At 42.7% G+C, this 26,450-nt stretch overlaps 1 protein-coding gene and 1 long non-coding RNA gene across 2 annotated transcripts; one reads left to right on the top strand and one right to left on the bottom strand.

Moving 5' to 3' along the window:
• Positions 1-373: 373 nt before the first annotated feature.
• Positions 374-20,108, bottom strand: LOC138963910 (monoacylglycerol lipase ABHD6-like). The gene is made up of 9 exons (XM_070335765.1): positions 20,012-20,108; positions 16,512-16,627; positions 12,241-12,400; positions 11,655-11,771; positions 8,845-8,977; positions 7,205-7,371; positions 5,869-5,923; positions 4,893-4,993; positions 374-1,227 (listed from the first exon to the last, which is right to left on the bottom strand). Exons 2-9 carry the CDS (start codon positions 16,616-16,618, stop codon positions 1,057-1,059), a joined length of 1,011 nt encoding a protein of 336 aa, XP_070191866.1. The 5' UTR covers positions 16,619-16,627; positions 20,012-20,108; the 3' UTR covers positions 374-1,056.
• Positions 20,109-20,145: 37 nt separating this feature from the next.
• Positions 20,146-25,661, top strand: LOC138963911 (uncharacterized). The gene is made up of 3 exons (XR_011454960.1): positions 20,146-20,968; positions 22,128-22,267; positions 24,927-25,661. It is a non-coding gene; the product is annotated as an uncharacterized lncRNA (long non-coding RNA).
• The last annotated feature ends 789 nt before the right edge of the window (positions 25,662-26,450 follow it).

Genomic DNA, 26,450 nt, shown 5'->3' with positions numbered 1-26,450 from the left:
AAGTCACTAGCAGGTCTGCACATAAGTTGACCTGGGAGATCGGAAAAATCTCCACTCTTAACCTACCAGGCGGCAGCGACCGGGATTCGAACTCACGAGAGAGAGAGAGAGAGAGAGAGAGAGAGAGAGAGAGAGAAAGAGAGAGACAGAGAGACAGAGAGAGAGAGAGAGAGAGAGAGAGACCTTTGCCAGTCTTCTTTTGCCATGGTTGACACACAAGCAAAACAGAGAAAAAGAGACAGACTGGCAGACAGACAGAAAGGCCAACAGACCAACACACACACACACACACACACACACACACACACACACACACACACACACACACACACACACACACACTGCACAATCTCAGTAAAGTTGAAGGCAAATTACTGTCAGGCATCACATCATTATTAACATACATGTACCCCGGTATCTTCTTCTTCGTCGTTTGCTCCTGTCATGTGAGCGTAGATGCGTTGTGCTGCCGTTACGCGCCTGACAAGTCAGGCCCAACACATCCGACTTTAGCTTGTTTTTATATCAGAGTGTTCGCTCTCCTAGATTGATTGCTTTACCGGGCTGCCGAGTTCAATCTACCCGTGTACCCCGGTATGTATCCATATTCTTGGAGTTATGGTCAAACAACATTTCATGTGTCGTAGATTTCCAAGTCTGTTCTAAGCTCAATGGTAGAAATATTTAAATCAAACATGTCATCATTACCATTTTAAACTCAGCGCTATAAGCTGACATAGTACATATTCAAGTATTTAAACAAAATACTGTAATTATATTATCCATCACAGTAAGAACACTCTAATTCAAGTAAACCACTAACTAATACACATACACGGAGGAGGAGAATGGTCATGGATAAAAACGTAATATTTTTGGTCATATGTGCAAACTATTATCAGAAAAAAAAGAAGTAAAAGAGTATAAAAATACAACATGACATTAACAGTAACAAGACTAAAAAAACAAAACAACCTAAAACAGCAATAAAAGTAACATCACAAACTGCTTGTCAAATAATCATTTCTTTTGCATGAATGCTCTTTAAAATGTTTATCACTGTGCCTTCTTGCTGGGCATATCATCACCACGGAAACGAGCGATGGCTTTACAAGAAGCCAAGGGTCTGTCAAGATCAACGGAATGTCCGCAGTTTTCCAGGATGGTGACATCACGACAATCAGGCAGTTTGCTCTTCAGCAGCTTGGCTCCGCTGGGGTGTATGATCTGAAAATCAAAAATAATAATTAAGTAGAAGTGCAATGCCAAGGCACTGCATACCCCCAGCGAAGGACAAATCCGCTTTCTCTCTCTCTTTCACACACACACGCACACAAATCCCAAGTCACACACACACACACAAATATACACACAAACTCATGCACACGCACACACATTTCTCTCTCTCTCTCTCTCTTACTCAGACAAACACACACACACACACACACACGCACGCATGCGTTTGAACTGCTCTCATAGTGAGGTCTTAGGTGGTCTTCACACCTACAAACTGAGGTCCTACATAAGTCCTCACACGGTCTGAGGTCTTACAGTAAGTTGACTTTTTTGACGGAAAGAATGTCATAACAATGTTCAAAATGAGATTCTTTCCGTCCTCTATAGGCGACGAAATAGGTCAAATTTTGTGCCTTTTTCCCGTTAAGTTGACTTTTTTGACGGAAAGAATGTCATAACCATGTTCAAAATGAGATTCTTTCCGTCCTCTATAGGCGACGAAATAGGTCAAATTTTGTGCCTTTTTTAGTGAAAATTCTTCGATGCCGGAGCGGGTACTGCACCCAGTGCCGTTGTAGTGCAAGTGCACTAGAAAGGCACTGCATCCAGTGCCGTTGTAGTGCAAGTGCACTATCCGTGTGTGTAATAGCAAGTCCTCACTATGAGAGCAGTCCAAACATGTGTGTACTCACACACACATATATAAATAACCACATAAGTAGAAGTGCAGTGCCTTCGGCACGACCTGGCACTGCATACCCCAAGCAAAGGAGCCACCATTGAGAGAGAGAGAGAGAGAGAGAGAGAGAGAGAGAGAGAGAGAGAGAGAGAGAGAGAGAGAGAGAGAGAGAGAGAGAGAGAGAGAGAGAGAGAGAGAGAGAGAGAGAGAGAGAGAGAGAGAGAGGTTCATCCAAAGCACTGCATTTTCCGAGGAAAGATATCATCATAAACAGAGAAAGAGTGAGAGAGAGAGAGAGAGAGAGAGAGAGAGAGAGAGAGAGAGAGAGAGAGAGAGAGAGAGAGAGAGAGAGAGAGAGAGAGAGAGAGAGAGAGAGAGAGAGAGAGAGAGAGAGAGAGAGCGATTACAAGCAAATGACGAAGTCTCGTCCAACATCTCGTGCTACGAGATATGATGTACACCTAGATTACCTGATTACAAGTAAATAACGAAGTCTCGTCCAACATCTCGTGCTACCAGATTTCATGTACACCAAGATTACCTGATTACAAGCAAATGACGAAGTCTCGTCCAACATCTCGTGCTACGAGATTTGATGTACACCTAGATTACCTGATTACAAGTAAATAACGAAGTCTCGTCCAACATCTCGATATCTTCAGTAAGGGACAACGGACCTTTTCACAAATGTTCATAAACATCGGTTGAGAAATGGAAAATAACGGTTTTTAATGGATTTTTGTTGTTGGTGGTTGTGGTGGTGGTGTCGTTGTAGTTGTTGTTGTTGTTGTTGTTGTTGTTGTTAGTGGTGGTGGTGGTGGTGTTGTTGTTTTTTTGTTGTTGATGGTGGAGGTGTTGTTGTTGTTGTTGTTGTTGTTGTTGTTGTTGTTGTCGTCGTCCATCATATCAACCAACTCACCAGGATTGCAAGTAATTCACGGTGTCTCTTACAACATCTCGTTGTTGGTGGTTGTGGTGGTTGTGGTGGTGGTGTCGTTGTTGTTGTTGTTGTTGTAGTTGTTGTTGTTGTTGTTAGTGGTGGTGGTGGTGGTGTTGTTGTTTTTTTGTTGTTGGTGGTGGAGGTGTTGTTGTTGTTGTTGTTGTTGTTGTTGTTGTTGTTGTTGTCGTTGTCGTCGTCCATCATATCAACCAACTCACCAGGATTGCAAGTAATTCACGGTGTCTCTTACAACATCTCGTGCTACCAGATTTGATGTACACATAGAGAATACTACATGGCTTGCTGTGTCGTACCAGATTTACACGAGTTGTTTTTTTAAATATTGAACTGCGAGCGAAAGCGAGCTGTTCACTATTTGAAAAAGCAACGAGTGTAAATCTGGTACAACACAGCAAGCCATGTAGTATTCTGTTTATCCTACATACTGTACTTACGTGTATTTGACTCAAAACGTCCCGCAGTCGAGGCAGCCACATTGAAGACGCTTGATTTTGAACCTCGATCTCTTCTAAAGCCTCGTGCAATCTATTACGTCAAAGCAAAGAAACGTCACTCTGGAAAGTGTGGCGTGACATGTTTGTTCTAACAATTAATCGAGGGGAATTAACGAGGGCATTTTTTTCCCTACAATGACGTTTGTCTCGGTGACTTTGGCATCATTAGTAGTGGCAAAAAACAGGTCCCTGCCAGACTTGCTTGACATGACCTCATTTACATGATATACACACGTGTGATTTGAACGATTATTATCTCATGAGTATCTCTCTCACGTATGTAGGATAAAAAGACTTTAGCTTGGAAATGGAATCCTCAAGTTTGACGTCATGGAAGATGTCATAACATTTTGAATTCAGCTCCTTGTGTTGAAGAGAATGATGTCATGAGTTTGACGTCATGAGTTTTGATTGTCTTCTTGACCTGGGTTTGACCTCCTTCTTTGTTATGACTTAGAAATTGGAAGCGCTTGTAACTGCCGTTGTCGATGTCGGATCAAAACGATTTATGTCTTAAAACCTTCCTGGGATCAATAACATTGCCTGTGCCAATTTTTGTTGTAGTCGAGTCAAAACTGTGAAAGTTTTAGGGGTTCTAACACACACACACACACACACACATCATTTGGTTGAAATCAACTCTAGTGTGGGACCAACCTAGCTTCGCTTGCTTCGCTCGCTTCGCTTGGATAATGATGCTTCTTCTTCTTCTGCGTTAATGGGTTAAAACTCCCATGGCTTTTACGTGTATGACCGTTTTTACCTCGCTATTTAGGCTGCCGTACGCTGCTTTCGAGGGATGTATGCGTGGTATTTTCGTCTTTCCATAACGCACCAAACTCTAACATGGATTACAGGATCTTTTCCGTGCGCACTTGGTCTTGTGCTTGTGTGTACACATGTAGGGGATAAAGCATTATAGCAGGTCTGCGCATAAGTTGACCTGGGAGCAAACTCTCTGCCCTTGTCCCACCAGGCGCAGATAGGATTTGAACCCGCAGCCTTCCGCATGGGAGGCCGGCGTCTTATCCACTAGGGTATTGCGCCTGTCTGTAATAATGATGCAGAATGTGACGATCATGGTGAACGCAAACAGAGGAACACTCACGCAGCCGCCTGTGACGGAGAAGCAAAGCCAGAGAGGAAGGCACCGGAACACACAAATCCAAGTTGACACACGAGAGACAGATTGACAGACAGACAGACAGACCACTCCCACACACCTTACATTTTTCGGGGACTTCAGAGAGGCATTTGGCCTAATCTTTCAGTGAAACTATTTACAAAAGACAAACGCTGAAGCCTGTCATTAACTGAGCGAAGTCGACTAAGAAGCTTTAGCACTGAGTTTTCGGTAAAAAGACTTTGGCCTTGAAAGCCAATCGACAAATTCAAAAAATAACTACGTCGGGGTTTGTATGGGTTGTGGAAGACTAAAATTAATGCCCTTGCCAATGATTGACTTCTTAAATGTTTGTCAGAGGTTTTGGCAAGGGTATTTTAGCCAAGGGCGAATACATACCCGATCATGGTCACCCCATATGATCTGTGAAGGCACTGAGATGCGATGACAGTTGTTTTCCAGCAGTCTCACATTATCTTCTGTTGCCAAAGCCTTAAACACTGCAACATAGAAGTTTATTATAAAAAAAACATACATGTGTGTTTGTGAACCCATTTATTTTAAAATTCTGTTTACAGAAGAACAATGTTGACTGTGCGCGAGAGTGGTAAATAAAAAGACCAAAAACGACTGTACTTACGTGTGAATGAAGATTATGGAACAAATAGCAGTAAGGTTTCAACCCTAGTGTCTTCTTGAGGCACACAAACAAAGACTTCTTTTTTTTGTGTGCCTGAAGAAGACCCTAGGGTTGAAACGTTGCTGCTACAGTAAAACCTGAGTCTAGCGGACCCTTGTTGTAACAGCCACCTGCTACATACGGACAGTTTATCATGGAACGAACACGATTTCAACAATAACTAACCTTTAACAGACAGACACCTGCCACTTACGGACGCGGACACGATTTTTCGGACCGTAGGAAGTGTAAACACTGTCACAAACGGACACTACGTACATGAAAACGCAACTTCGAAAAGACGAAAACAATACATGGTGGCTCTTGCTCCTCGAACGATCGCGAGACGAAAAAAAAAAAAATCTCGTCCACGATAGAATCCGTATTTGTTCCGTATCCTTTGTTCACATGTAAGTACAGTATGTTTTGGTCTTTCTGTTCACAGTCAAAATCTACGAAGTTTCAGTGCAGCTGATTGTCATGGTGCATACCAACATCTCACTATGTTGTGGAATGTTCCTCATTGCTGCTTAAAAAAATTGTTCTGAAATGGGAAGAACATCTGTCAGAAGACACACAACTCAGAGAATAGATAAAGGCCCATGGGCAAAATACAACAACAAACATGCAAACAACAATGCAGCGATTGAACACTGGAATTCCCTTCTTTGAGCCATGTGACGTAACAAGTGTTACCTCTGAGGAAGTATGGATTCTTGGGACACCTCAAATCCATGAAGCCCTGGAGAATCTGTAAGCGGAAAGTCATATGTTACAAAGTGCGATGTTAAGTCCTTGTTTCGAAACATACATTTCAAATCAGTGTTGTTCACAGACACAGAGAACAATAAGTAAGTTCAGGACCTAGATTCAAAACATATATTGGTCAAAATGACCTGGCCGCAAACATTTTGTTTTGTCAAAAGACACCCCACGTGCCAAAGCTATCGGACATTTTGTTGTGTCAAAAGACACCCCACGTGCCAAAGCTATCGGACATTTTGTTGTGTCAAAAGACACCCCACGTGCCGAAGCTATCGGACATTTTGTTGTGTCAAAAGACACCCCACGTGCCAAAGCTATCGGACATTTTGTTTTGTCAAAAGACACCCCACGTGCCAAAGCTATCGGACATTTGACCAACATGGGATCAGAACAATGCATTTGATCGAAAAAGTTATTAAAACCCCTCTTTTTCTTCATAATTTTCTTAAAACAGAAATCACAGGCAAAAGAAACAAACATGAGAAAAGTGTTTCCTTCAAAGTCTAATCAGCGCTTCTGCTGGGCTTAAGGGACATAACTTTTTGTTAAAGAGTGCAAATGACAAACTGGCAATGGCATCAGTCAACTGAATTTTCAACATTCAATGCAACCTTTTTGTGCCTGCGCCTCTTTGACAAACAAGAAATTCCTCCGAGGTAGGAAAAACACCCCCGTCCTTACCATTCTCACTGCCACCAACTGAGAAGGTTATTTCCCTTTGACCATTAATATGTCCCTCTATAAGTCCTTGTAGAATCTTAATCCACCAATAACTCCCTAACCGTGTTTGACTGGTCCCAATTTTTGTAAGGACCGTCTCAGGAATGTATAGAACCTGTTCACCAAGTTTGGTGACGATCGGTCCGTTCATTCTTGAGATCTATATGCGAACACAAACACACAAACAAACACATCGACCGAATCCTATACACACCCCTATACCGGGGGTGTAAAAACACCACTGCACACACAGCACTTGCGCCATTGTCACTGACACCACCTTGCAAAATGGGCTGAGTTACAACTCCAGCAGATTAAGTGCTTATTCTAGAGGCTGTTCTTAATTGCACTGAAAGTCAACTTCCCAAAGACTTCACTAAGTCTTTTTTTTACTAAAAATCCAGTGCTGGAGCTTTGTGCAGCCAGCTTCAAAGAATAGACTTAGCGAAGTGAACTTCGACCAATTAATGACAGGCTTGACCCATTGCAAGCATGTCCAAACTGTTTCACTAAATCCGGACAGAACATAATGAATGATTACCCTGACCTGTTTATTGACGTTGGACTTGGCGTACAAGCAGCTATCCAGCATCAGCTGCATCTCATGAGGACTCTGAGGCAGGAGGCTGCAGTGCTCTATTTCTATGTTGTCGGCCCCGATCTCTATGGCCTTTTCCACCTGAAGGGAAAAGTCGCTGTCTTCTGGACATCGCACTGTTCACATCAAAATAGAGTGGGTGCATTCAGTTTAGTTAGTGTTTGTAGAAATATTCTCAAGAAATCTCTTGCTGCAGGAAGTTCTAGATGGACAAGTCCTTGTGCACCTACAAACACACTCTTTCTCTCTCGTTTTCTCTCTCTCTCTCAAACACACACACACTCTCACACACTCTCTAACACAACCACACCCTGGCACGCACACACACTCATTACACAAACACTTACAAACACACACTCACACCCCTACACTGCATGCACACAAACACACATAAGCTTGCAACCCCCCTCCCCTTCCCCTACATATACTGCAACATCACGAGAGCCCCTTTTCAGTTTATTGTAATCTCAGTCAGCCAAAGTTTATAAAAAATAAAAAATAAAACGTAATCATACAGTCGAACTTGCCTCCTTCTGAGACACCCCAATTTATGACTCCCTTGCTTAAGACCCTGTTTTCTCAAACTTTCTCTTCATAACCTCTATAAACTTACCTCCCTTCTTTTTACATTTAGTCAAGTTTTGACTAAATGTTTTAACATAGAGGGGGAATCGAGACGAGGTTCGTGGTGTATACATGTATGTGTGTGTGTCTGTGTGTGTGTGTGTGTAGAGCGATTCAGAGTAAACTACTGGACCGATCTTTGTGAAATTTTACATGAGAGTTCCTGGGTATGATATCCTCAGACATTTTTTTCATTTTTTCGATAAATGTCTTTTATGACATCATATCCGGCTTTTTGTAAAAGTTGAGGCGGCACTGTCACACCTTCATTTTTCATTCAAATTGATTGAAATTTTGGCCAAGCAATCTTCGACGAAGGCCGGACTTTGGTATTGCATTTCAGCATGGAGGCTTAAAAATTAATTAATGACTTTGGTCATTAAAAATCTGAAAATTGTAAATAAAATTATTTATTTATAAAACGATCCAAAATTACTTTTATTTTATTCTTCATCATGTTCTGATTCCAAAAACATATAAATATGTTATATTTGGATTAAAAACAAACTCTGAAAATTAAAAATATAAAAATTATGCTTAAAATTAAATTTCCAAAATCGTTTTAAAAACACTTTCATCTTATTCCTTGTCGGTTCCTGATTCCAAAAACATATAGACATGATATGTTTGGATTAAAAACACGCTCAGCAAGTTAAAACGAAGAGAGGTAGAGTAAAGCGTGCTATGCAGCACAGCGCAACCGCTACCGCGCTAAAAAGGCTCGTCACTTTCACTGCCTTTTGCACTAGCAGCGGACTACAGTCATTGTGAAAAAATGCAGTGCGTTCAGTTTCATTCTGTGAGTTCCACAGCTTGACTAAATGTAGTAATTTCGCCTTACGCGACTTGTTTAGACCTGATTTTCTCAGATTTTGGGGGGTCTGAAGAGGGAGGTTTCACTGTACTTTAAAGAGAATCCAACCATGAAAACACAAGATAATCAACAAAGCAGCATGAAAACCTACTTGCTGGACAGATCATTGTGACGCGTTCCACGATCTCAGGGTATGTAGCGGCAAAGAGGCCGGCCATGCACCCGCCCAGTGACGCTCCAACGACATGAAATGGTTTATCTGTCAGCCCAACGAGGTCTGCAAACTGATGAGAAAATAAGAATAAACAAACAAGGAAGGTTAAGCACATGAAACCTTTTTATCACATGCATCTTCTTCTGCGCTCATTGGCTGAAACACCTACGTACACTCGGGTTTTTTTACGTGTATGACAATTCTACCCCGCCATTTAGGCAGCTATTTGTCACTTTCGGATGATATCACATGTACATGTTGTTAGTACAAGGTTGTCGTCACCAAGACTGAGACTGGTCTTTTTTGCACAGAATCAAATGACGACATTTATAACAAATGACGTCATTATCAAGATTGGTACATAACGTATTATTGTGCATAATTTCTTTGTGATCCGTTGTGTTTTCGTAAAGATACAGTGTATTTAGTCATGTAAGCGAGAGACACTGGCCTAAAAAATGGCGGCAAAAAGCACATTTTCAGAGAAGGATTTTCGATCCTACATCAAAATAAGAACGGCACTTGGTAAAACGGCCGGTGACATACTTGAAGAGCTGAGAACTGTAAGCCCAGGCACAGCACCATCTCGCGCGACAGTTTTTCGGTGGGCAAAGCATTTCTCAACAGGGAAAACGTCTGTGGAAGATGCAAGGGGAAAAGTGAAGAAACCACCTGTAACCGACAATAAAATGGTGTCCCATGTGCAACGGTTAGTTGATGAAGATCCCCGAGTGAGCAGTCATTTTCTCGCCGAAACACCGGACATTTCGTCGTCGTCTGTCTTGAGAATTTTAAAACACAAACTTGGATACACAAAGGTGTGCGCGCGATGGGTACCACATTTCCTCACTGAAGAGAACAAGAGGTGTAGGGTTACGTTTGCCCAACGGCTACTCAAGATATACGACGGATGTGATCAAAAACGCTTGGATGAGATCGTGACTGGAGACGAAACTTGGGTGTACTTCTTTGAGCCAAAAAGAAAAGCTCAAAACAAAGCATGGATAAAAAAAAGGTGCCAATGCCCCTCGTATCGTGCGAAAAAGTCGCTCCGGCAAGAAGGTTTTATACACAATATTGTATAACACAAAGGGCGTCATTTTTCAAAAACCACGCAAAAAAAGGCAGAAGCATCACTGGGGTGTACTACAAGGAAAAAGTTCTTGCTGGCATCGTTCGTTACTACAAGAGAGCCAGACCAACTACAGGATTGAAAGGGATCAAATTACTTCATGATAACGCACCTGCTCACAAATCCAAGGTGGTGAAAGAGTACCTGGAGGAAGAAAACTTTGAAACTTTGCCACATCCTCCCTACTCTCCTGATCTTGCACCCTGTGACTTTTTTTTGTTTCCTCATCTGATAAGACAATTGGCTGGGCGTCGATTTGACAGTCGATCAGCCCTCGGATCGGCTGTTTTCCAGTGTCTGAACCAGGTGCCAAAAAACGGCTTCAAACGGTCATTTCTTGACTGGGTCCAACGACTTAAACTGTGTGTAGCCGCTAAGGGAGAATACTTCGAGGGTTTGAAATAAAAAACAACTGCATCATCTAAAGATTTCCCGGTTTTTGAGACCAGTCTCAGTCTTGGTGACGACAACCTTGTATCTATGTAGTTGAAACAAAAAACAAGAACTTTGACTTATCAGTCCTTTAAAAGTGGACATACAAAAACAAGAAATTCCTTCGAGGTAGGAAAAACACCCCCGTTGGTCAAAGGGAAATAACCATTCTCACTGCACCAATTCTCAATGCCACCAACTGAGAAGGTTATTTCCCTTTGACCATGAATATGTTTCTCTCTAAGTCCTTGTAGAATCTTAATCCACCAATAACTCCCTAACCGTGTGTTTGACTGGTCCCAATTCTTTTAAGGACCGTCTCAGGAATGTATAGAACCTGTTCACTAAGTTTGGTGACGATCGGTCCGTTCATTCTTGAGATCTATGTGCGAACACAAACACACAAAGCGAAACCTATACACACCCCTATACCGGGGGTGTAAATATTGAAAATGAGGATGAAAGTCACTTGTTCATTTCAATGCTTGTTATTCTCTCAGGTTCCAGAAAACTGGTACTGCATACCTCTCACTTACTCTATTACACATTTTGTATGCATTCATCTCATAGGGCAACCATTTTTCAATTTTTTTAAAACAAAATTCACAGAATGTTCTCTTTCGATTTCTGACTACCCGACAATCAAGTCTTCTTCTTCTTCTTCTGCGTTCGTGGGCTGAAACTCCCACCTACACTCGTGTTTTTTGCACGAGTGGAATTTTACGTGTATGACCGTTTTTTACCCCGCCATTTAGGCAGCCATACGCCGTTTTCGGAGGAAGCATGCTGGGTATTTTCGTGTTTCTATAACCCACCGAACTCTGACATGGATTACAGGATCTTTTTCGTGCGCACTTGGTCTTGTGCTTGCGTGTACACACGGGGGTGTTCGGACACCGAGGAGAGTCTGCACACAAAGTTGACTCTGAGAAATAAATCTCTCGCCGAACGTGGGGACGAACTCACGCTGACAGCGGCCAACTGGATACAAATCCAGCGCGCTACCGACTGAGCTACATCCCCGCACCGACAATCAAGTTATCGATGCACTAATAGTTTTATATGTCTCGACTCTCGGTGGTGATCGTTGTTGTGCATAGTCTAGCAGTTACAAGGGCTCACTTGCCAGTAACTTGACCAGTGATCTCCCTTGAGCTTGCCCCATGCTACCCTTTGTACTGACCCGTTTAATGGTTTCCATGGCAAAGTCAAGACTGAGGTCCTGGGACTCTGGAGGGGTGGAGGTGGCTCCGTGGCCTGGCATGTCCATAGCAACGATGTGATACTCCTTTGGCAAGTTCTGTCAACACAGTTCATGGCAATGATAATCACAAAACAAGAATGGTATGTTATTTATCTAATATCTAAAATTAGAAAAAAATTGAAACGAATGGAAGCCGACTCAGTAAGCAAGATAGTAGCCTGACTGGTACTCAAGGGTTGCTTAAGTTGCACGACAGGGTCAAAGGTTAGGGCCTTCCAGAACTTTGCGAGAGCATTGCCACAGGCAGTAAAACTAGGCAAGCTACCGTCTGCAGGTAGTAATCTTGGCATTTTCCTTACGGAGTTGGCCTTCTATTCAAGGACTTCTCACAAGTACGTGACATGTTTCGGGCCCTCACACTTATCACAACTTTGTTACTCCTCTCAAGTCCCTCGCGGCACTGAATTTACAGATTCTCGGCAACCCTTGACTATCACTGCGGTACTTCCTAATGGAGGCAGACTAATCTCCCCTGTATTTGTGGTCTGCTTGACCGCAGTTTTACCTTGAAAGCAGTGTTCCACTGGTCTTTGGACGAGGAAAAGCCGTGAATACACAGGATGCTTGACCTGTCCTTAGACTTCTGACCCCTCTCTCCGTAGCAGAACACGTACTCTCCATCTCCGATAAACTTGACCTGCATACCGCTGCGCCTTCTCCATACCCTGCAGTCAGAAAATGGGAGTGTCACATCATGTACACACACATTGGATTGAACACACCCTCAGAAATACAACATCCAGCACAACCCGCCAGGCTCTCGTTAAAGATATTTATCCCAAAAAAAATGAAAGAGAGGAAGGCCAAGAAACTGCTGGAGGCATAACACAGACGCAGAACTCAAGAGGGGAGGCAACAGCTAGACAGAGGCAGAAAGAACTGCCCAGAGCAGAGTCCGATGGAGAAACGTCGTCAATGGCCTATGCTCCGCTCGGAGCAAAGGGCCTAACTAAGGGAGTAAGCACATGTACTTTGTGTACAAAAACCAGTGTAGAGTACGTATATATATTCAGCTGTAAGTTTTAAGAGTGTGGCAGCAGGGTGTGAATGTGGAGAATATTAACAGAAATGTATTATAACTATAAGTCATTGACACCATGTACATGCATCAAAGTGTTATGGAGTGGTATAGCCCGGTTTTTAGACAATCATAAATGCCTCTACACAACTCTATAAATTTAGTATTTGTTTACAGACTTGAATGTAATCTGAATAGTTGTCCGCTACCGTAGCTTACAAGGCACAAGCGCACACGCACTCACACACGCAAAAACCTGGTGTTAAATGGATCTTGACACTGCCAAGACTAATTATTATTGTTTACAAAGCTTTTTACATCACAATATCATTTCCGGGCTTCGACCAGTACTCTAGGCCGACAACACCGCAAGAAACTCTACAGTCCAAGACGCAGACACCTTTTGGCTCAAACAAAGCAGCTTAACAGGTAAGACGAATAGGTATTCTACTGTACGTTACCCTACTGCCATCTTTCGGCTTTCAAGATGTTGGTATGGCTGTAAGTCCTTCAGACGACTGACAAGGGTGCACCAGTCCTCACGACATCGCAACTATTGCTTGACGTAGTCCTTGATCCTTCCAGTTCGTCTCGGCGGCTACCTGTAGAACTCTGCCAGCTCTCCATGCCATGGTCATGTACCCCAAGCCGCAGTTGACTGGTTCAGTTCAGCCTCCGGCGATGAAAACCCCCCAGTTGGAACACTGTAAAGTTTATAGTCCATAAGTCAACTTGTCTTTAGTTTCTTTCACTCGCACAATAAAAATACTCACTCGTCCAACATATTAAGCTGCATGAGCCAATATAATTATTTACACGTTAATTCCTGTTTTCTAAAGCCAAGAAAACGTTACGTAAAACCCTCACATGTTTAAGCAGTGTAGCACAATAGCTTAGGCCTACACAATAACGTTAAACACAGAAACAGTCACTCTTCTCACATACGACAACATGACATGAAAATATAACCGGTTTCAAACATACCTCAAAAGAGTGTAAAGCCAACATTTAGTACAGTCGCCGGCCTGGCATGAATATGAAAATGGAAGATATCATGTAAGCTGATAGGGAAAGTTCGTCAGTCTTCATCCTTCTTCAGTCAGATACCTAAAACAGGAGCCCGTCTGCTAAAGTGTTACGAAAAACATGAGTCGAGCTTGGCTCCTTGACGGCGACTGATTTTACAAAGTCGTTCTTGCTATGACATTGCCAGTGAGCTGTCGTCTGCATTACTTGCACGTGAAAAACCTTGTCAGTTACACAAAGGTTCAACTGCGGTCAACGCGACGGTATGCAGCCTATAGCCCTTTCCAATGTCTGACCATCGCTATAGTCTATTCTATTTACAACAATACACATTACCAAAAATACGAGTAAACCGCTTCGTAACATCACCCCCTTTCCTCAAAAGAAAATGAATTGTTGAAAAAACGATGAAATTTTCTGAATCTCGATCAGAGATTATCCAAAAAGTCAAAAGAATTATATATAGGTCATGTTCAGAAGCTGTTTAAAAAAAAAAATATCATGAACGTTACTCGAGTAAGACCTTGGCCTTGCAAGAATATGCCAGTCAACACATCAAATCAAAAATCAAATCAAATCTGAAAATGTTACTGGACAAACAGGACAAACAAAACAATCATTCACACCCGTGTAAGCGCACGTGCCTTGAGATAGAAACAATACTGTTAAAGGGTCAAACAAACAAACACTATTGGGCGCCAGATGTTATGGAGTGGTATAGCCCTTATTGCGCCAGATGTTATGGTCCCTTATTGGGCGCCAGATGTTATGGAGTGGTATAGCCCGGTTTTTAGACAATCATAAATGCCTCTACACAACTCTATAAATTTAGTATTTGTTTACAGACTTGAATGTAATCTGAATAGTTGTCCGCTACCGTAGCTTACAAGGCACAAGCGCACACGCACTCACACACGCAAAAACCTGGTGTTAAATGGATCTTGACACTGCCAAGACTAATTATTATTGTTTACAAAGCTTTTTACATCACAATATCATTTCCGGGTTTCGACCAGTACTCTAGGCCGACAACACCGCAAGAAACTCTACAGTCCAAGACGCAGACACCTTTTGGCTCAAACAAAGCAGCTTAACAGGTAAGACGAATAGGTATTCTACTGTACGTTACCCTACTGCCATCTTTCGGCTTTCAAGATGTTGGTATGGCTGTAAGTCCTTCAGACGACTGACAAGGGTGCACCAGTCCTCACGACATCGCAACTATTGCTTGACGTAGTCCTTGATCCTTCCAGTTCGTCTCGGCGGCTAACTGTAGAACCCTGCCAGCTCTCCATGCCATGGTCATGTCCACAAGCCGCAGTTGACTGGTTCAGTTCAGCCTCCGGCGATGAAAACCCCCCAGTTGGAACACTGTAAAGTTTATAGTCCATAAGTCAACTTGTCTTTAGTTTCTTTCACTCGCACAATAAAAATACTCACTCGTCCAACATATTAAGCTGCATGAGCCAATATAATTATTTACACGTTAATTCCTGTTTTCTAAAGCCAAGAAAACGTTACGTAAAACCCTCACATGTTTAAGCAGTGTAGCACAATAGCTTAGGCCTACACAATAACGTTAAACACAGAAACAGTCACTCTTCTCACATACGACAACATGACATGAAAATATAACCGGTTTCACACATACCTCAAAAGAGTGTAAAGCCAACATTTAGTACAGTCGCCGGCCTGGCATGAATATGAAAATGGAAGATATCATGTAAGCTGATAGGGAAAGTTCGTCAGTCTTCATCCTTCTTCAGTCAGATACCTAAAACAGGAGCCCGTCTGCTAAAGTGTTACGAAAAACATGAGTCGAGCTTGGCTCCTTGACGGCGACTGATTTTACAAAGTCGTTCTTGCTATGACATTGCCAGTGAGCTGTCGTCTGCATTACTTGCACGTGAAAAACCTTGTCAGTTACACAAAGGTTCAACTGCGGTCAACGCGAAGGTATGCAGCCTATAGCCCTTTCCAATATCTGACCATCGCTATAGTCTATTCTATTTACAACAATACACATTACCACAAATACGAGTAAACCGCTTCGTAACACAAAGATTGTATTTGGGCACATGACTTTGGGCGAGAGTGAAAGACAAGACATTTTGTTAAAACAGGTGAACGAACGAACGAACGAGAGAGAAAGAGAGGGACAGGAGGGAGGGAGGGAGAGAGAGAGAGAGAGAGAGAGAGAGAGAGAGAGAGAGAGAGAGAGAGAGAGAGAGAGAGAGAGAGAGAGAGAGAGAGAGAGAGAGAGTTAGTTGTAGCAAAATATTGCTATGTAGAACATGTAATTTACATTGACTTTTACTGAAAGAAGTGTATTTTGTCAAGTTAAAGCTGCTTAAGGCCTAAAAAAAAAATAGGTGTGGTTACGGTAACCCGACCTACCCTATTTTTAGGGGCCGATCCTATAACTTTTTATTACATTTGTCCAAAAAAAAAAAAAAAAAAAAAAAAAAAACCGAGTACGAAAAACGCAATGAAAGCGAAAGCGCCCGTGTCGCACACTTATTTCCCTGTCAAGTAGGTTTAATTTGTACACATTAGAAAAAAAAGTAAAAAAAAAAAAAAAAGTGATTGCCTACCTACCTACCCTATTTTTTTTGGCTATGTTACCGTAACCACACCTATTTTTTTTTTTGGCCTAAGCTTTCCCTTTTTATTTTCTCAGGTGTATGAAATAAGTCTTGAGTGCCACTTTGGCTTTTAAAAGTGGAACTCACCTGAGCAAAATCTGGACCAGCCATCCTGGACGAAGGAAGAATATCAGAAGAAAGATGGCTGCTACGAAAGCAAGGGTACCAGCAATGTACGGAACTAGAGACCACATCTTTGCAACCTTGAAAGAAAAAAACACAGATTTTTGTTCACAAAAGAACACACACACAGACACACATACGCGCACACACACATGCATGCCCGCACACACACATGCATGCACACACACACACACACACACACACACACACACACACACACCCACACCTGTTAGTGCACATGCCTGTGCACATCGTAAGCGTGAGCACATCTGTTTGTGTGATTCAATGAAATGTTTCTCCCTTTATTAGGCAGAAAAAAAAACAAAAATAGGTGTGGTTAAGGTAACATAGCCAAAAAAAATAGGGTAGGAAGGTAGGCAATCACTTTTTTTTTTAAAACTTTTTTTCTATGTGTACAAATTAAACCTACTTGACAGGGAAATAAGTGTGCGACTCGAGCGCTTTCGCTTTCATTGCGTTTTCTGCACTCGTTTTCTTGTTTTTTGTGGGTTTTTTGGACAAATGTAATAAAAAGTTATAGGGTCGGCCCCTAAAAATAGGGTAGGTCGGGTTACCGTAACCACACCTATTTTTTTTTAGGCCTTATCGCTTTATCTACTATCTGCATACATGATGAAGCAGAGTTCTTTTGGATATGTACATATGCATATAAACAGCTTTTAATTTTCCCCATGTGGGTGGAACGTTACCAGACACCAAAGGAAACAGTCACAGAATGTTTAACATCCCTTCTGTATCAAACCTGTCACCGCATGCATATATTATATGACACTAATAGTAATACAATCACTTATCAGTGTCAACCAAAGTGTGCACTGCAATGACTGTTTTATTATTCATGACATCATGCTTGGCTTTCTCCGACGCAACCTAAGAGTCGGCTCACAGGAAGTGAAGCAGAGAGCCTACTTTGCCCTTGTCCGTTCTCCCATGGAATTTGCGAGTCCTGTGTGGGATCCGTACACCTGCAAGGACGTGGATCGCCTCGAAGCTGTGCAGCGCAGGGCAGCCCGTTGGGTTGTAAATCGCCATCGCAAGACTTCGAGCGTTGACGCCATGTTGGAACACTTGCAGTGGCCCACACTTCAAGATCGGCGCCGCAGAGCCCGCCTCATCACCATGTATACTGACGTCCAAAAGAAACCCGAAAAACAGTGTCTAGTGTCATTTATTGCCTAATAAAAAAATCGTACAAATATTCAAATTTTATTATTAATGTCCAATTTTTGGTAGAGTAGAACACTGACTTATGGTCCATAACACATTAAGGTTGCGGAGACGATGCGATATTAGCGCTTAACAGAACAGTCAATAGCGTGTGTGGCCCCCATTAGCATCGATGACGGCCTGGCATCGGCGGTGCATTGAGCGGACCAACGTGTTGCTGGCTTGCCTGGGAATGTTGGTCCAGGCCTGCCGGACGGCCCGATCAAGATCAGCGACAGTTGTGGGCCTTGGGACGACCCTGTTGAGCTGTGTCTGGAGCAAGTCCCAAAATTGCTCAATAGGGTTCATGTCAGGAGATAACGCTGGCCAAGGCATCACCTGGATGCCTGAGCAGTGCAGGAGATCCTGAGTGGCCCTGACGGTGTGGGGGCGCGCGTTGTCGTGCTGGAAAACCCAGTTTCCATGGGCTTGAAAAAAGGGCAGCACATGAGGGTGCAGCACCTGGTCCATATAGCGCTGCGCTGTTACGCCGTTGCCGGGTCCAGGACCCAGGCCTTGGAAGATGACGGGACCTAGCACCTGGTTGTGGCCGATGGCGCCCCACAACATGAGGCTGGGCCCACCCCAGGCGTTGTTCTCCACAACACAGTTGTCAGCATAGCGGTAACCACTTCTTCTCCATACCCGAACACGCCCGTCGGCATGGTCAATGCAGAAACGGCTTTCATCGCTGAAAAGCACGTTCTGCCAGCGAACATTGTTCCAATTGAGAAGGCCTTGCGCCCAAGGCAGGCGTGCCTGTCTATGGCGCACGGAGAGGACGGGTCCCCTGGCTGGACGGCAGTTCTTCAGCCCCCGGAAGCGCAGTCGCCGGCTGGCCGTTTGCCTAGAAATGGGTGCCTGGTGTGTCCCTATAACAGTTCTGGCTGTTTCTGCAGCTGTTCTGAAGGGATGTGCAACATGGCTGCGGAAAATGTGCCGATCTTGCCTTGGCGTCGTCACTCGGGTCTGCCGCTTCGCTCGGCATCAGCAGTAGAGCCAGTTATCACAAACCGCTGCAGGAGACGATACATGGTGGATATGTGACATTGGAAAGTCGCAGCCACGGCTTCCGGCGTGTCCCCAGCCTCCAGACGTCCAATGGCTCTCTCGCGTTCAGCAGAAGTGAGTCTTGGCATGGTGATAGCGTCGAATGAGGGACTGATGAAACCTGTAACTTTGTGCCATTTGTATCCTCTAGTGACAGTGAACACCACTCACTGATCAGCTTTTGTGCTTTTCTTGCACGTGTAGCTGAACTGCACAAGAAAAATGTATCAACTAACTCGGGCTTTACGTGGATTGCAAGTGCGCTGATGCGGTAAAATTCACAATACACCTTCCTCAGACATCGGTCTTGATAATACTGGCTGCCAAAAATAACGCAACTTTTGTTAATCCAGAAAAAAATTATTTGTAAAATAAATAATATTTTTCGCGTTTCTTTTGGACGTCAGTATATAAATACACCAATGGCTTGCTGTCGATCAACACCCGCAACACACCCACCCCAAATCCCACCGCCAGAAGCACCAGACTCCTCCACGATGCTGCCTACCAGCTACCGTTGTGCCGCCGCACAGCCTACCGCCAGAAGTCCTTCTTTCCACGCACCATCGTGGACTGGAACGCGCTCCCGGGTGAGGTCGCTCTCAGCCCCTCTCTGGAAGCCTTCAAATCCCGGATCTAGACACCCCTCCCCACCCCCCCCCCTCCCCCCACCCCTGATCCTTCCCACCTCCCTCTTCTATTTCTACCCCCCACTAGCTATCACTGAACCTCCGGGCAGTTCTGTTAACACCAGCTGCAAATCATCGTCGCAACTCTCTCCAAGTCTGCAGAATCTTCACTTTGATGAAGGCGGCAGTCTGAAGAAAGAAGATCATCTGTGCAAGGTCAGCATCAGAGCTAGAGCAGGCATTGCTACTAATATGATGAGCAAATCAAGGAACAAAGAACCGCAGTTAACAAAAATAAATCACGTTGGTAGAGTAATATGTCAACAGGTACACACATTCTTCCTGGAAGGAGCCTGAGGCGACCTTTGAACCCACAGCAAAAACAGTGCGCTTTCTTCTTTCTGCTAGACAAGACACGATGAAGATTTCTTCTTTCTGCTAGACAAGACACGATGAAGCTGTCTCACGTCACACAAGTTTAGTTCTTTGTCAGAATTGATCACTGTTTCTGTGAAATCTCGAATTTACATGCCGCCCATTCAAAAATAGATAACTTACCGATCTTTTGATGATGGATGGATTTCGCCGGGAACTTGGACAGACGACGGGAAGTACAAATCGAGGGAGATAACTCTGGTGGAGGGAGCGGTCATTGGTCATCGTGGATCCAACGAAAGAGTAGTTGCAGTGGTTTCCCTTGAGAGGTTTTGTTATGCTAGGTTTAATTCTTTCAACGTTTGCAAAAGTGTTTACCTTCTGGTTTTAACAAATGCTGACAAGACGTTAAATATTATGTTTGAAATTATTCTGTATCCTTTATGTACACTAGTTATATTGTTCAGACATATTCAAACTAACTCTTTAACTGGCAAAAATAACTACTCCCCCAGTGTTTACGCTAGCAACTTGAAAGTTGAATGAAGAGATCTTGATGAGAAGCGGGCTAGTGGCAAAATAAAAGTATTTTTGAAGGAATTCAGAAGGCCAGAATGTAAATCACTGTATATAAGTTTTAGTCGACTACGGAAAACCGGAAAATGTCACACAATAACCGCCTTGTGCGCTCGACATCCGAAGTGTGATATGTACACACAAACCTTGCCAATGCCACTGCCAGTTCAGTCGTCTGTAGTATTTGCCCATCAGTGACAATGACAGATACAGTTGCTGCGTGGTAAGGGCCATGGACTGAGAGACAGGATCAGAGAAGTTCACAGAAAAATCTTTGACCAGGAAGGAAGATCAAGCATACATCCACAGCAAAATGTTACATAATTTCGAACGGGAAGTATTCTCAGACACCTCTGGCAAACACAGCCTGCGTTTGTCTAACAACATATTCGGCTTGCTGTCCTAATGTGTGATGGCCGTGGCTCCTGTCATACTTGAATCCTCATTTTAACAGCGCTAATCTTCCATAGTGTATCTATTCACACTGTGTGTGTAGTTGGACAGACCATGACATGTGCTGATCAATGGAGAAGAAAGACATCACTTCTGGGGGACCGATTTCTGGTAACTCCAATTTCTATTTTGATCAGTAATTTCTATATTCCACCCGTGGTGTGAACGTAATGTTGAGTTTATTGCTTTCGTCATTTCTCCCGTGCCTTGCATTTTTTTCTGCAAAAATGGATATATATTTCTCTAACTTCAATGACAATTAAGGTGTTGAAAAGAAGAATTCACTTTCTTTTCCATTTTGTGGTACATATACTGAGAATGGTTTACAGCTAAACCAATACATTGTACTGCCAAACTGACTTTTCCCCCACCTGTGTTTTCTTTTATTTTGATATCATCATGCAGTTACATGTACAAGAATTTGAAGTGTGCTTTTATTATATGACAACAAGTAGAAAGCGCTCGCCTCCATAGCTGCATGTTATTTAATGAGCACTTCTGGGGTGATAACGCGAGACAACTCCTGTGATCTTGCCACCAGGTGGCGCCAGTTACCAGCCGAAAGAAAGAAGGGGCATAACTTCACCGGAACCGACCATTGTCTGTTTACCGTATAAAATGCACGACTTACACACGAACTGTTACCAAACCGATATGCTATTTGGGACCAGTGCAAGTTTTTTTATGTTTCTCGTGTGACCTTGCCACGAGGTGGCGCCGGCAGTTACCAGCCGAAAGAAAGAGGGGGCAGAACCGCCCATTACAGTGGAACCCCCCTTTTAAAACCATCAAGAGTCTGAGAAAATCAGGTCTTAACCCCTTCACTGCCACAGTATAACAGCATTATCCGAACGGTCTATGGGAAAGAAATGTGTTTAGAACCCCTACAAGTACTTGGACAGTGGTTACCTCCCATTTAGTTTTCAGAAATGTCCTGAAATGTTATTGACACAAATCCCACGTATGAGACGGTTATGGGCGTAGGACAAACCGAAAATGGCCACGTATTACATACGGGGTGGGCAGTGAAGGGGTTAAAAAGAAGCAAGTCTTTAAATGGGGGTACATTTACAGAGGTTAAGAACTAAAGATCTGAAAAATCAAGGTCTGTAAAGGGGAAATTCTTAAATTGGGTGTCTTGAAAGGGGGTTCCACTGTATTACCTTTTGCTATCTTGCTGGTTTGAATACTTTCGTCAGTCTAAAATACGCCATGCTTGTAGTTGTAGCGTTCTTATGAATTACAGTATACATTTTTTGTTGGAAAACAGACAGGTGCTGGGGAGGAGGAGACAATGTGTACCTGCGACGTGAACTGGGAAAGGTTCTGCCAGCGGCTCTAGCCACGGTTGTGCAGTTACAGCCTGCAGACCCTATCACAGTGCTGGCACTTTGGCTTCACAAGTACAGGGTAAAGGATAAGAATAAGATAAGGTATAAGATTTTATACAGTCCTGTGAGGTTACCCTCATGAAAATTTAGGCTGCTTTCTCACTGGGGAAAGCGAGTTGCCATGAAGTGCAGTGCCACCATTTTTATGATTTCGTCAAGTTTTGACTAAATATTTTAACATCGAGGGGGAATCGAAACGAGGGTCGTGGTGTATGTGTGTGTGTGTGTGTGTGTGTGTGTGTGTGTGTCTGTCTGTGTGTGTGTGTAGAGCGATTCAGACTAAACTACTGGACCTATCTTTATGAAATTTGACATGAGAGTTCCTGGGTATGAAATCCCCGAACGTTTTTTTCATTTTTTTGATAAATGTCTTTGATGACGTCATATCCGGCTTTTCGTGAAAGTTGAGGCGGCACTGTCACGCCCTCATTTTTCAACCAAATTGGTTCAAATTTTGGTCAAGTAATCTTTGACGAAGCCCGGGGTTTGGTATTGCATTTCAGCTTGGTGGCTTAAAAATTAATTAATGACTTTGGTCATTAAAAATCGGAAAATTGTAAAAAAAAATAAAAATTTATAAAACGATCCAAATTTACGTTTATCTTATTCTCCATCATTTGCTGATTCCAAAAACATATAAATATGTTATATTTGGATTAAAAACAAGCTCTGAAAATTAAATATATAAAAATTATTATCAAAATTAAATTGTCCAAATCAATTTAAAAACACTTTCAGCTTATTCCTTGTCGGTTCCTGATTCCAAAAACATATAGATATGATATGTTTGGATTAAAAACACGCTCAGAAAGTTAAAACAAAGAGAGGTACAGAAAAGCGTGCTATCCTTCTTAGCGCAACTACTACCCCGCTCTTCTTGTCAATTTCACTGCCTTTGCCATGAGCGGTGGACTGACGATGCTACGAGTATACGGTCTTGCTGAAAAATGGCAGCTACTTGACTAAATATTGTATTTTCGCCTTACGCGACTTGTTTTTCTCTCCCTGCATGCGTTTATTCATGTTTCTGAGCCCCGAGACTTTTGCTGTGAACTTGGATTCTTTATGGTGTCATGCATGCACACGGGGGGTGTTTAGACACGGATGAAAGCCTGCATAAAGTTGACTGGAAAATAAATCCCTCGCCGAACATGGGGATCGAACCCACGCTGATAGCGCCAACTGATTTTGAAGCCAGCGATGCTACCAACTGAACTGTGCTATTTCCCCGCCCACTGCAGTTGGTTTTGACATTAGTGAGCAAACATTCAAAGTCCCAGTTTGACTTACAAAAAGTTGGATAACAATCATCTATTGCTGTTCGGTAATGGGCAAACTGTTGGGGTAGGGGGAGGGGGGGGGTAGGTGGATGGGAAATTGGGGGGGGGGGGGGGGGGGGGGGTGTTCGGGTAATGTGGGGGGAGGGGTTAGGGTGTCAAAGTTAATGTCTGAACCAGTCAGTGGCCTACAGATTATACTTGGAGTGGCAATGTTTTGACCTTCTTGTTTTGTGGGTCGTGGACGACCCAGAGCCTCACAAAATCGTCTTTATTTCTGAAACTATTTGTTTAGACACGGATGAAAGCCTGCATAAAGTTGACTGGAAAATAAATCCCTCGCCAAACATGGGGATCGAACCCACGCTGATAGCGCCAACTGATTTTGAAGCCAGCGATGCAACCAACTGAACTGTGCTATTTCCCCGCCCACTGCAGTTGGTTTTGACATTAGTGAGCAAACATTCAAAGTCCCAGTTTGACTTTCAAAATGTTGGATAACAATCATCTATTGCTGTTCGGTAATGGGCAAACTGTTGGGGTAGGGGGGGGGGGGGGGGTAGGTGGATGGGAAATTGGGGGGGGGGGGGTGTTCGGGTAATGTGGGGGGAGGGGTTAGGGTGTCAAAGTTTATGTCTGAACCAGTCAGTGGCCTACAGATTATTCATAGAGTGGCAATGTTTTGACCTTCTTGTTTTGTGGGTCGTGGACGACCCAGAGCCTCACAAAATCATCTTTATTTCTGAAACTATTTAGAGTTTTTAATTGAGACTTCATGTAATCTCTAATCACCATACGACCTTCCCATTGCCCAACTTTTGAAAGATTATCTTTGTAAACAAACAAATAAACGATGACGTAATTTGAACTACACAGTCCGGATGATGTGGGTCATGGACTACCCATATGGAACTACATAAAGAATTGTATGTTGTTTATCCTTATTCGAATGGCGTGGGTCATGTACGACCCATACTTTTCGGGAAATATGGGTCGTACACGACCCACATCATCCGGACTGTGTAGTCCAAAGCGTGATCCGATGAAGGTTAAATATGTCCCACTGTTAATTCAATGATTTCATAAGTGTAATTGAAAGCTCGACTGCTTCTTAACTTATGAGAATTACATACTTGTATAGTCGAAAACATAAGAAAGACAGTCCTTGAAGAGTGATGGTTTGTTTAAAAAATGAAAGCTACAGGAAGAAAAAAAATATGAACAGGAAATAAAACAGGCAATAATTTGCACTAATAAAAGATGATACAATTAAATTTTAGATTTTGATGTATTGCGCAAGCCTTTTTTTTATGGAACAATGCAGTTGACTATGCATGCAGATTTTATTTTTTTTAAGTACTGATGCACTCATCTTTATACATGTACTTTTTTTTCAATCAGGAATTACACCCATTGCCATCAGTATCTACCGACCCATCAGATAAAAAAGACCATGCAGACAATAAAAGTCAAGGGATTCAGACTGTGTCTTCTGTAAAACTAGCGCAAAGCTGTGATATTGTTGACATCAGTGGTGCTTATTTGGAAGACAGTGTTCGTCCTAATGCTGCTGTTCACAATGAAGTCATTACAGAGTTTGTGAGCATTGGTGACATATTTGATGATGATGATTTAGGATGATCCTGCGGGTCCTTCATTTCTCTTTTGAATTGTTGTATACACCATGTTACTAGTCTGAAAACTCACTTCTTGGATGGAAGAATAGATGTCCTTGAGCAAATACGTTTTTACAGGGAAAAATTAAAATGATATTGTAAAAATTGTGTGCACATTGCACAACAGTTCACGTTCTGTGAAAGATAATTTGAAAAAGAATTGTGTATTTTCATGGGCATTTTAAAACATCTGAATAAAACAGTGACAATTGTTATGGTTGGTTAACATAAAATATGAGGCATACATACCTGGGGGGAAATGTGTGTGTGTGTGTGTGTGTGTGTGTGTGTGTGTGTGTGTGTGTGTGTGTGTGTGTGTGTGTGTGTGTGTTAGCCATTAGTTAATTAAAGTGTATTTTACTGTTGTTAATCTTGTTATTTCAGGTATGTGTTTTACTGTCCTGAACATGTTTACATGTTGCTGCTGATGTTTTGCTTTTGAAAAAACAATGGCACGTACTATTGTTCTTGAGTTTTCAGTTTTATGTGTGTGACAGCTAGAGAGAGAGAGAGAGAGAGAGAGAGAGAGAGAGAGAGAGAGAGAGAGAGAGAGAGAGAGAGAGAGAGAGAGAGAGAGGGAGGGAGAGAGAGAGAGAGAGAGAGAGAGAGAGAGAGAGAGAGAGAGAGAGAGAGAGAGAGAGAGATGATGATGATGGAACTTTATTTTCCAAGGATAAAGATTTAAGGCTACAGCTTTTCTTACAATCTGGAGAGAGAGAGAGAGAGAGAGAGAGAGAGAGAGAGAGAGAGAGAGAGAGAGAGAGAGAGGCTATTGGGGAATAACATGCTGTCATAGCAGTTTGTTAAAATAATATATTGGTACATGTATATATACAGACCACATGTTGCTCATTACTTAAATGCTTATGCAACAAGTTGATCGTAGTAGTGTAATTATGTTTTAGATTTAGCTTTGTGTTATTAGAAATGCGATGTGGTGCCAAAATAAAAATTTCAATGTTTGTGTAAAATGAAAATGGACATAAGTTTTCTTATCTTGTCTTAGCTTATCTTATGGCGGTGATCACAGGAATGTCTTCCAGATAATTTTGTCTTTAAAAGTCTTCTGAACTTTTTTTGTGGAACGAAACTGGCAAAAAAATGCATGTGTACAGTGTAAACTGTTCAGCTGCTAATTGGCACCTTGTAAGCATCTTCTCACTGTCTTGGGGTGGGAGACTTTTGCACAGCAATCCACTGGCACACCATGCACCACCAAACTGACAGTGTGCTTTATGTAGCTTCCAAC

This window comes from Littorina saxatilis, linkage group LG4 (assembly GCF_037325665.1).
Source record: "Littorina saxatilis isolate snail1 linkage group LG4, US_GU_Lsax_2.0, whole genome shotgun sequence".
Lineage (NCBI taxonomy): Eukaryota > Metazoa > Mollusca > Gastropoda > Littorinimorpha > Littorinidae > Littorina > Littorina saxatilis.
This window is presented reverse-complemented; position numbering and strand designations above follow the sequence as displayed.